This window comes from Podarcis muralis, chromosome 5 (assembly GCF_964188315.1).
Source record: "Podarcis muralis chromosome 5, rPodMur119.hap1.1, whole genome shotgun sequence".
Classification (NCBI taxonomy): domain Eukaryota; kingdom Metazoa; phylum Chordata; class Lepidosauria; order Squamata; family Lacertidae; genus Podarcis; species Podarcis muralis.
The window spans coordinates 88,106,473-88,117,664 of NC_135659.1; the positions used below are offsets into that span (position 1 = coordinate 88,106,473).

General features: G+C 49.7%; 1 protein-coding gene across 1 annotated transcript in view; it reads right to left on the reverse strand.

Moving 5' to 3' along the window:
- APCDD1L (APC down-regulated 1 like) overlaps nucleotides 1–6,587 on the reverse strand; it is a 50,917-nt gene extending 44,330 nt beyond the window's left edge. The window contains exon 1 of the mRNA XM_028735300.2: nucleotides 6,166–6,587. Within this exon, the coding sequence (XP_028591133.2) occupies nucleotides 6,166–6,202 (37 nt within the window). The 5' untranslated portion in view covers nucleotides 6,203–6,587. The remainder of the gene's footprint in view (nucleotides 1–6,165) is intronic.
- Between the last annotated feature and the right edge of the window lie 4,605 nt (nucleotides 6,588–11,192).

Sequence of the window (11,192 nt, forward strand, 5' to 3'; positions counted from 1 at the left end):
TCTACTTGCACCCGGAGGTGCTTTCGAACTGCTAGGTTGGCAGGCGCTGGGACCGAGCAACGGGAGCGCACCCTGCCGCGGGGATTCGAACCGCCGACCTTTCGATCGGCAAGCCCTAGGCGCTGAGGCTTTTACCCACAGCGCCACCCGCGTCCCCAATCCCCATTAACTCAGACTGTTTCTGCACTATATGTGTTCTGGAGCAACATCAGCATGGGAGGGTTTCAGTCCTCCCAGCCTCTCAAATTTTGCAGGGCAGCTATGAAGATCTACACTTCAAGCAAAACCTAGGTACTCTGTTTTAGAATACTCACAGCTTTTCAAAGAGTCCTATTATTATTTTTAAAGGATCTGGATAACAATAGCACAATTTCCTAAATGATGCCCGCCTTTTTCAGAACAAAGGCAATTCTTATCTTGTAGCATTCTACCAGGGCAGGCTTAGCAGCAGCATTTAGCTATTCACTACAGCTGGCCAACAACCAGACTTTGCTCTCTGTTAGCCCAACGGCACAGACTGTGCTTAAAGTGGCAAGTGCCCCATCTATAGGCAGACTCCTGCAACCCCCATCCCACATAAGACACTTGCTGTGTTATCGTGCGTAAGAAACAAGACTGCAAAGACCAGGAGCTCAAAATTAGGAATCCAAAATGCAAGCTTTAGGCTGAAGGAGGCGGTATGCAGCCGTGGTGGATCAGCACATCAGAGAAAGGAATGACGCAAAACAACAACAGAAAACTCCAGGACTTATTTTCAGAAGTAAGGTGACCGTAGCTCAGTGACAGAGCATCTGCCTTAAATGCACCTGCCCAAGTAAGGCTGGGAGAGACTCCGGTCTGAACTTTGGAAAGCTGCTGTCAATCAGTGTTGAACATACTAAGCTGAGCTGACCACTCAAATAGAAGGCAGTGTTCCTATGGCCTCCTCATAGTACCCTAAACACGTGTCTAGTTTGCACAAGCAGGAGAATAAGATGAAGAACCTGAATCTGGGTTGCTCAAAGTGCCATGCGCTCTGTCACACAGCACAGTGTGCTGGTCCCGGGGGTAAGGTACCGTGGGTGTAGCAGAGTCCACACGAAGAGGGGCGAGGTCCGATGCAGAGAGCCGGGCGGGGAACAGGAACGCTGGAACAGAAGGCTGAGCAGGTAACAGGAACACCGGATGGACGGGAACAGGAGGCCGAGCAGGGAACAGGAGTACCGGATAGTCAGGAACAGGAGGCCGAGCAGGGATCAGGAACACAGGAAGGTCCGAAGCCAACAACGACGTTGCTCCCGCAACCTGGGGCCGGGCTGACTGGGCTTTTATCCTCTTCTAAGGTCAGGGGCGGTCCCGACCCCCAGGAGCCCCGCCTCCTCTGGCCTTAAGGCGAGCACTCCTCCTGGGGGCAACCAGTTCCCTTCGCCTCTCTGCCCTAAGCCTCTGCAGATCAGGAGAGGCCGAAGGGTTACTGGGCCCTGGAGGAGGCTCACCTGTGGCCACTGAGTCATCAAGCCCCTCTGGGGCCAGAAGGACTTCACCTGGGGCCAGCTCCTGATGCACTGCCACAGGTGCAGGCTCTTCAGCATCTAGGCCTTGCCCCAGTTCAGCCGGCCCTGGAGGCGGGGACTCCTGTGCAGGCTGGGATTCCTCTGTTTCATCCTCCGAATCGGAATCCCAGGCCATCACACACAGAAAGCTATGTGTTATGCACTCAAGTTCTCACCCTGGGCCAGCAGGGGGATACTGTAGATAGTTTTCACTCAGGTCCACATATGCAAATAAGGGATTGAAAGTGACATTCAGTGATTGGATAGTTACAGAAAGTTGTTACAGTTGCATTGTACTGGAGCTCTATATAAGCAGGCTGGCTGAACCGTTCAGTTCAGTTCTGTTCTGGCCTGTGAATAAACAAGAGCTGTTTGAAGAATCGCTGTGTCGTCTGATATGTTCACCCACAAATAACACTATACTTAAAAAAAAAGCTAGCAGGAAGGGTCTGGCCTAGCTAAGCTAAACCCTTCCACCTGGCATGACAGTTTTCTATGTGTGGCAAGGTTGGGGAGGGGGTAAAATATAATCCTGGGAGTCATGGGAGTCCCTGCCTGTAGTTCTAAGTCAGGAGTAGGCAACCTAAGGCCCATGGGCCAGATGCGGCCCAATCACCTTCTAAATCTGGCCCGCGGATGGTCCGGGAATCAGCGTGTTTTTACATGAGTAGAATGTGTGCTTTTATTTAAAATGCATCTCTGGGTTGTTTGTGGGGCCTGCCTGGTGTTTTTACATGAGTATAATGTGTGCTTTTACAGTGGTGCCCCGCAAGACGAATGCCTCGCAAGATGAAAAACCCGCTAGACGAAAGGGTTTTCCGTTTTTGAGTTGCTTCGCAAGACAAATTTCCCTATGGGCTTGCTTCACAAGATGAAAACATCTTGCAAGTCTTGCGATTTTTTTCGCTCCCCCCCCCCATTTTTCTAAGCCGCTAATAGCCTTTTAGCCGCTAAGCCGCTAAGCCTTTAATAGCCGCTAAGCCGCTAAACCACTAATAGCAAGACAAAAAAACCGCTAGACGAAGAGACTCGCGGAACGGATTATTTTCGTCTTGCGAGGCACCACTGTATTTAAAATGCATCTCTGAGTTATTTATGGGGCATAGGAATGCGTTCATTTCCCCCCCAAAAATATAGTCCAGCCCACCACATGCGCTGAGGGACGGTGGACTGGCCCACGGCTGAAAAAGGTTGCTGAACCCTGTTCTAAGTGATCCAATGGAGATACGGTTTTACTGAATCATCTTCCATTTGTGAGAACTAGGCCACAGCGATGCAATAAAAATTGCTCACATGCCTCCATATCCTTCTTTCCGTTCTATGCCCTTTCCATTTGGGACAATTTCAGCTTTTCGCCTGTCACGTCTCTTCAGCTACAAATGTCTTTTCTATCCTGCCGTCCTGGGTCAAAAGCGGTACTCAGGGCAGCATGCAACCTTTACCATTGCCATTTCAACAGTGTAAAACTATCAACCAAGGAGACAGCACCTGCAGTTTAAAGTCAAGCATAAAAATGTTATCTGCCACCTACAGGTGACTCTCAACTTGCAGAGAGGTTGTGTTCCAGGGATAAAGCCAAAATTGTGAACAGTGGTACCTCGGGTTAAGTACTTAATTCGTTCCGGAGGTCCGTTCTTAACCTGAAACTGTTCTTAACCTGAAGCACCACTTTAGCTAATGGGGCCTCCTGCTGCCACCACGCCGCCAGAGCACAATTTCTGTTCTCATCCTGAAGCAAAGTTCTTAACCTGAGGCAATATTTCTGGGTTAGCGGAGTCTATAACCTGAAGCGTATGTAACCTGAAGCGTATGTAACCCGAGGTACCACTGTATAGTCAAAACATACTGGGTGCAATGGCAGGTGGGATTCCCCAAGTTTATTTCCCCCTGAATGCCCAGCTCCTTTTTAAATTAAAGAACTTTTTTTTTTTGCCTAGCATGTAGGGTTGAATGTGCACAAGTTGAATGTGTATGAACTGTGAGTTACTTGTATGCAGCAAAAGCCTGCTGGAATAAAACAGTCTTTATTAATCAATGGGAAACAGGGAAGGAGCAGCCAACCTTTCTTAACAGGGAAAGGGGTTCCATACTCTGGGGCGCAGCCAAACTATCTCTTCTCTCACTATATAAACGTTTGCAAACCTGGTGCCCTCCAGATGTTCTGGGTTACAATTCCCATTGTTCCCAATCACTGGTTGTCCTGGCTGAGGTTGATGGGAGTTGTAGTCCAAAGCATCCTATGCTATAGGACACATTAACTATAACTGCTGAAAATGTGGCAAATGCCAGCTGTCGTTCAAGGTGGGAAAGACGACGAATTTTGCAAGGGCTCGAAAATGCATTTCCCCATTTCCCAGACTATACAAGTCACCTGTAAGCGGCTTTTCAGATGGTCACAAAACTTGCATTCCTCAATAGGTGCACATTTCCCTGTTAAGATATGCAAAAGAGAACAAGCGCGCCTTACAGGTCTGGCCCACTGTTTGCAGATCGCGGCCATTCCCTCTGTATTTAATATGTGCTACATGAATATTAATAAAATATAGTTTTAAAAAAGCTACCACGCTGCAAATAGCTGTGGAAAGCATTTCAAGCGAAGGGAGAAGGTGGAACGAATCTCCAAATCAAACGGGATGGAAGTTTTCCAGTTCCTGAAGATTGCTGCCCGGCTAGTTAAGCTTGACCAATATCGGACAGTGGGGGCGTCAAGGGGGAGGCTAGCAGAGCCAAGAAAAACCCTTCCCTCCCAGCCGCCTTCCTTTTGCAATCGAGATTGGCACCACCACCTTCAGGTGCTTGGCTGAAGCCAGCAATGTCTCTTCCTCATTATTAGCTGTGATCTTTTATTAGCTGTTGGAGACTGGCGCTGGCTTCTCCAGGCAAGCTCCCTGCCATGGCAAACAGAAGCAGATCCCAAACACATGTACATGTCTGCGTGTAACCCTTTCTCGCTGCAGCAAAATATCTGCAAGCTGACGGATCGGCAACTTGGGACTTCCAGGGGAGTGGGGACGGGGACCACACCAAAACTGACAAAAGAGTGTGTGCACATGTTCATCCTCCTCAACTGAGTTGAGAGACACACATCTGGCAAAGGAGGCTCTTCTCTACCAAAAATAAAATAAAATAAAAATCAGGCCGCAATATATTGGCTTAGCTTCTAAGCTGCTGCAGGAGCCTTTTGCCGTGTTAGCTGCAAGCAATTCTCTGGAAATTTGTCCCGGATGAGCCAGGCAAGCTCAGGGGAACCATTTGGACTTAAAACTGAGCCAGGGCTCATTGGGGCTTAGCAAGAGAACCTGCTGTCCGTCCCCAGGACATGGGAAGCAAGGAGAGAAGGGATTCCTTTGTGTGTGGCAGTGCCCGTTCCACAAGTAACTGCGCATCTGGCACAAGGGGCAAGTCTTTTTACACACACAGCACATTTATGTAGGGGGGGGCAGTTTGGATGCCTGTACACAACCCCTAATTATTTCCCCCCATCTTTTCATTACAGAAGGAAGCCCAGGTGGCTGAGTCTACACAGGAGACAGATTTATTAAAAGCCTCCGCAACTTGCAACTTTGGCTCCCCACATGGATACAAAATTGCATCCTTTCAAAGCAGGCTCGAGCACTGAAAGACAGGGAGCCACAGTACCAGGAAATGGGGGACAGAACCGAGGAGGGAAGTGTAATTTTTAGGAATCCCCAAAAGAAGATCCACTCTGGAAAACGCACACACAATATCAATCCCTCGTGTTCTGGGCGGATTAAGCTTTCATCTTGGTTGTTCTGTCCCATTAATGCAATTTCACTGCCCTGACCTGTTCAGAAAGACTTCAAACCCCCCAAACCAACCGCTTTTCAATCCATACTGATGGGTGTCAGAGGTTTGGGACGCTGGAGTAAGTGGTGGAACTTATTCTGGAGTACAATCCTATGCACATTTGTCTATAGGGTGTAAATACCAATCAGAATCGATATTGCTGCATGGGAGAGTTCGACTTCTTCCAGTTCCGACTGTACTTAAATACACAAACTCACACATAAAACGTCACAACCGTGAACTCCGCATTAATCTGGAGTAGCCACCGCTTCCTATTAATCACAGGACATTCACACTCAATAACCCTTACAGCGCAATTGTTACGGGTGCCTATTCAGCAAATTCCGCCGGTTTTAATGCAACTTACTCTTATGCATGGGGCTGCTACATACTTGCGGGGCTTGCGTTTGAGTAGGCACGTGTAGGATTGCACTCCTTCATATTATTATTACTATTATTACCCTAATTATTCTGACATCGAGGCCAACAGAGCAATTAAATGGTATTGCGATTCCATTTTAAGCGTTGTCGCCTCTGCGAGGGTGTTCGGCGCGCACTAAATCCTCTTGTCCGCGCAACTCCCCATCCCCAGACGTTCCCGACTGCAGCCGCGCTTTGCTATTACACGTGGGAATCCGCTTTACCCCTTGATGCTCTACGGGTGCAACGGTGCCGCGGCTAACCCAGCTCCTTGGAGACCATCAGCAGGGCATAACCAGGACCTGGGGGCCGCGAGTCTCCACGCTCCAAAGCGGCAGTCAGGAACCCCAGGCGCAGATGCAAGCTCAAACCCATTAAGAAACAAAAATATCGCGCGACTGCTTACCTACGAAGAGCCCCACGAGCCACCAGGAGCCGAGCATGGCCAGGTCCAAGCCCCACGCGGCGGTGCCTTTGCAACAACCTGTCCTCGGGAAACAGGAAAAAACCAAAGCGCGCACGGAGAGGAGGCAACTCCGGTGCTGTTTTGCTCAGCGCGCACCGCCTGTGCCGGGGAATCCCCGGGGATCCATGTGCAGCTGAGAAGCCAAAGTCCCGGGCAGGCGGGGAGAGGCAGCCCACGGGCAAAGGAGGCGCCGACGGGCTGGGTTTGGCGGCGGCGGCTGCTTCAGAGAGCGAGAGAGAAACACGCCGCGCTCCTCTCTCCTCCTGCTGCTCCCCTTGCAGCGCACGGCGCGTTCGCTTCTTCGGAGCCGCAGCGCCTGGCTGCCGATAGTTTTAAGGCAGTTCGGCAGATCCCAGGTTCGCCGGCCAGAAGAGGTGGAGACTGGGGAGGTGGGGGGGGGAGCGAGGGAGGGACGGGCGGAGAGGGGTGTCCCCACGTCCCTCCACGCACATTTCGGTCACGCCCAGCCCTGGCCGAGTCCCTCCGCCGACTTCCCCACCCGCAGCAGAAATTATTTGCGGTCTCCCCCCACGCCACCATTCACAGACCAAAATCGCTTTCAAAGAGGATTAGAGGAGAAATTCGTGGAAGGCGAGGGCTGCTAGCCACGACGGCTTTGCGCACTGTCAGCGGCCGGTTATTTTATTTTATTTTATTTTATTTTTGATAATTACATTTATAGCCCAGCTTTTCCTCCAAAGATCTCAAAGATAAGTGAGTAATATGATAAGTAATATGGGGCCCTGAGCAAGGACAAAATTTGGCGCCCCTCCCCACTAAATATTTCTTATTTTCACAAAGTTTCCCTTTTTTTGCACGATTGCTTTTTATGGGTGTTCTCAGTTGGTATCCATATAAATATGGTAAAGGGACCCCTACCATTAGATCCAGTTGTGGCCGACTCTGGGGTTGCGGCGCTCATCTCGCTTTATTGGCCGAGGGAGCCGGCATACAGCTTCCGGGTCATGTGGCCAGCATGACTAAGCCGCTTCTGGCGAACCAGAGCAGCACACGAAAACGCCGTTTACCTTCCCGCCGGAGCGGTACCTATTTATCTACTTGCACTCTGACGTGCTTTCAAACTGCTAGGTTGGCAGGAGCTGGGACCAAGCAATGGGAGCTCATCCCATTGCGGGGATTTGAACCGCCCACCTTCTGATTGGCAAGTCCTAGGCTCTGTGGTTTAACCCACAGCGCCATTATTATTACTGTTTTGCACACTGCCACTCTCAAATTCAGTTTCCTCACTGCCCTAGCTTTGGGCACAGAGCAAAATCAGGCCTCTGCACTCACTTCCGGATCACTTCTTTATTGAGCGTTCATCCCGATTTGTTTGCAGGACAGTTAGATGGTGTTCCAGTGCATTTCCCCGTCACTTTCCTTACAGCAAGAAGTCTGTTTTTTTGGAGATGCAGGTTTCTTGAGCAAGAACCCCCCAGTCAACTATTGATGGTGCAACCTGAATTTGCAGGTATGTGATTGAATCCCACCTGCCTCACCTGAATGAGGCAAGAGGGGTATCAACTGTGACCTCACTCAGTGGCTGTTGGAACATAAGGAACAGGCTTCGCCATCAAGGAAAGCCTTTGCAACCCTGATAGCAAACTCGTGGTCTCTTGCCAGTGCCAAGTGCAAAGCAGTCTAATGCGTATTTTGGTGTGCCCAAGGCAAAGAAACCAACCAGTCCCGTTTGTACCTGAAGCAAAAATATAATGAGGAACTGTTTGTGTTCTTTGTAGCTCTTTAGAAGTGCCCAAAATATATTAGCTATAGCAGCTGCCTCCCTCTGCCTGATGGGGCAACTCCCTGGCATGTGTATGATTTCAGCATCCATTGGGAGGCATGCCACATACACTCTGTGTGCTAAGAGTTGAATTCTGCACATGATAAGGTCAGAGGGGGACAGCATCTGTATCAATGTGTTCCCTGATACCACCATCTTTCTAACCAGGGGACTGTGCAAGCGGAGCTTTAAAAACGGGGGCAGATATCGCAAGGATTTGCAGGAGAGCCGCCACCGCCGATACAGTTGCTGGCACCGTTTTTGTGTCCTCTGGGCTGAAAACAAGCAGGCTCCAGGGTCGTGTGAATCAGCCCTCGTGAGTGTTGAGGCAAGCGATGCTGTGAGTTTGCCCAAGGGAAGGGCTTTTCAGCTGAGCACCACCCTAGCCAAGTGGCATGCCCTTTGGGCTTGGAAGCCAGCCATCTCTCAACTGCCAAGAAAACCTCCTCCCCTCCTGCTTCACTTTCCTGCCATTGCATGCCTTTCCCACCAAGGCTGCTTTGAGAGACCCACTATTCAATAGTTTCGTATCTCCCAGAAGGAGCGTTTCTGCAGCCAGCTGGGGCCTGAGGACAATAAGCGAGAGAAGTGGTGTTTTCTGCCAGGGACATAAGCCTTAGACAAGAGTTTCTCTTAATATATTAATTAGTGTTTTGGAGGGGATGTTGTGGTTTGTTTGTGTTTCCAGGGAACTGGGGCAAGTGGAGCCTGGTATCTGCCAGTCCCCGTCCCCCCCCAAAAAAAAAATTTCTGAAAGCAACAGCTTCCTGAAGCTATAGGAGACTGGGGGACATCTGGGCAAATATGCTGTTTATCAGCCAAGTAGCATGATGACCGCTTCTATAACAGGCAGTATTTGTCAGGCAGTATTGGTAGTTATCGCTAGCCAACCCTTTAAATGTGTAGCAGGAACCCCCCCCCCCCAATCATTCAGTTTGTACAAACTTCACACACACACTCACACACGACATACACTACTCTTCTGTTATAAATTCATAGAAAATCAACCATACATTGGATTTGCACTGTTCCACTTTTATTTTACTCCATGAAGGAAGGACTACAAAATGGGGAAGGTTTGATACAGGGCAGCCATAATCCCTTGAGCATACCAGCACATACACAGGAGCCCCGCCCAGTTGCTATGCCAACCCTGATGGTCCCAGACAGAAGACCATCAAGATCACAAAGAACTTGCATATGGGAGTGGATTCAGCATGGACTGGAACAAAGGACAATAATCAGCTCTTCCCTCTGGGGGCAGGAAACGGCAAACTCCCCTCTGTCACCTGGAAAGCACTCATGGGGAGGAGGAAAGGGGGAACCAGCCAGGTGACAGGACACTCAGGTTACCACCACAACTCCTCCCTCAACCCCTCCTTTCTGTGATGTATGTATGATGTTTCTGGGGGTGGTCTTGATCTACAGGATGGGAATTTCAAAAGTCTTTATAAGACCTTGCACACCATTTTTTCTGTGTCTTTCCTCTCTCCTGCAAGTGAGGGGAGCACCCTGTTGCAACAGTTCAATAAAGGCCAAGCCTACAGGCTGCTGTTTTGCTCCAAGTTATCCTGGTTGGTGTCTTTGTTTTTGTCCAAGGGAGCCCTCGGATTTTTCTGTTAACAAATGCACACTAGTCAAGATGAGTTAATGTAGATTACTAGTTTTGGGTGGGTGAGGGAGGAATGAAGGAAATCAAACCCACAACAAAAACTTCATGGGGGAAACAACTAAGTTGGGGTGTGTGTAATTCTATAAAATAACATGCATCTTCAACGGTAGAACACAAAATTTATGGCCACAAGTACTGTATTTTTTTAAAAGTGATGCATCACTGGAATGAACAAACCTAAAACCTTTTGTACATAACAAACATTATGCACATTTATGTGTTTGCCCGTGAGCAAGCACACATTATGTACGTTAAAGGTAAAGGTACCCCTGCCCGTACGGGCCAGTCTTGACAGACTCTAGGGTTGTGCGCCCATCTCACTCAAGAGGCTGGGGGCCAGCGCTGTCCGGAGACACTTCCGGGTCACCTGGCCAGCGTGACATCGCTGCTCTGGCGAGCCAGAGCCACACACGGAAACGCCGTTTACCTTCCCGCTAGTAAGCGGTCCCTATTCATCTACTTGCACCCAGGGGTGCTTTCGAACTGCTAGGTTGGCAGGCGCTGGGACCGAGCAGCGGGAGCGCACCCCGCCGCAGGGATTCGAACCGCCGACCTTTCGATTGGCAAGCTCTAGGCGCTGAGGCTTTTACCCACAGCGCCACCCGCGTCCCTTATGTACGTTAAGTAGCATTTAAACCTTACATCGGTCTCCAGTGATCTAGGATCATGGTCATCACAATTTCAAATGTGCATATATTGAAAACAATTTCCTATTTCTCAGCCTGCTGCTTTACTGTATGTGTAACTTACTCTAAGCTTCCAGCCTTCGTTGCTTATATTGCCTCCACCCTCTCTATTGTAAGCTCTTTATCTGTAGATGGAGGGTGGGGGGTCTACTCATTCGGCATCTCAGCCCCAGTTCCTTTGATTCTTTGATGTCTTAATGTTTCATTACCCCCAGGCTATCACCTAATGCAGGAGGCTAGTCCTGGCTTGTGGGACGCAGGTGGCGCTGTGGGTTAAAGCCTCAGCACCTAGGACTTGCCGATCGAAAGGTCGCCGGTTCGAATCCCTGCGGCGGGGTGCGCTCCTGTCGTTCGGTCCCAGCGCCTGCCAACCTAGCAGTTCAAAAGCACCTTCGGGTGCAAGTAGATAAATAGGGACCGCTTACTAGCGGGAAGGTAAACGGTGTTCCGTGTGCTGCGCTGGCTTGCCAGAGCAGCGATGTCACGCTGGCCACGTGACCCGGAAGTGTCTGCAGACAGCACTGGCTCCCAGCCTATAGAGTGAGATGAGCGCACAACCCTAGAGTCTGGCAAGACTGGCCCGTACGGGCAGGGGTACCTTTACCTTTACCTTTAGTCCTGGCTTAATTAGCTGTTGACATGTGCTGATTCCAGATGATTAGCAGTGTCTAATACACAGTTTAAATACCCACAGGTCTAGCACATTTTTTACACTCTAAGCATTAGTTAAATTCTGTCACTAGCTAGATCCAGGAATCTCGAGGAAAGTTATGACAGGATTCACTTCTTAGGCTCTCTCATTGTGCTTCATTCCTGGTTAATGACT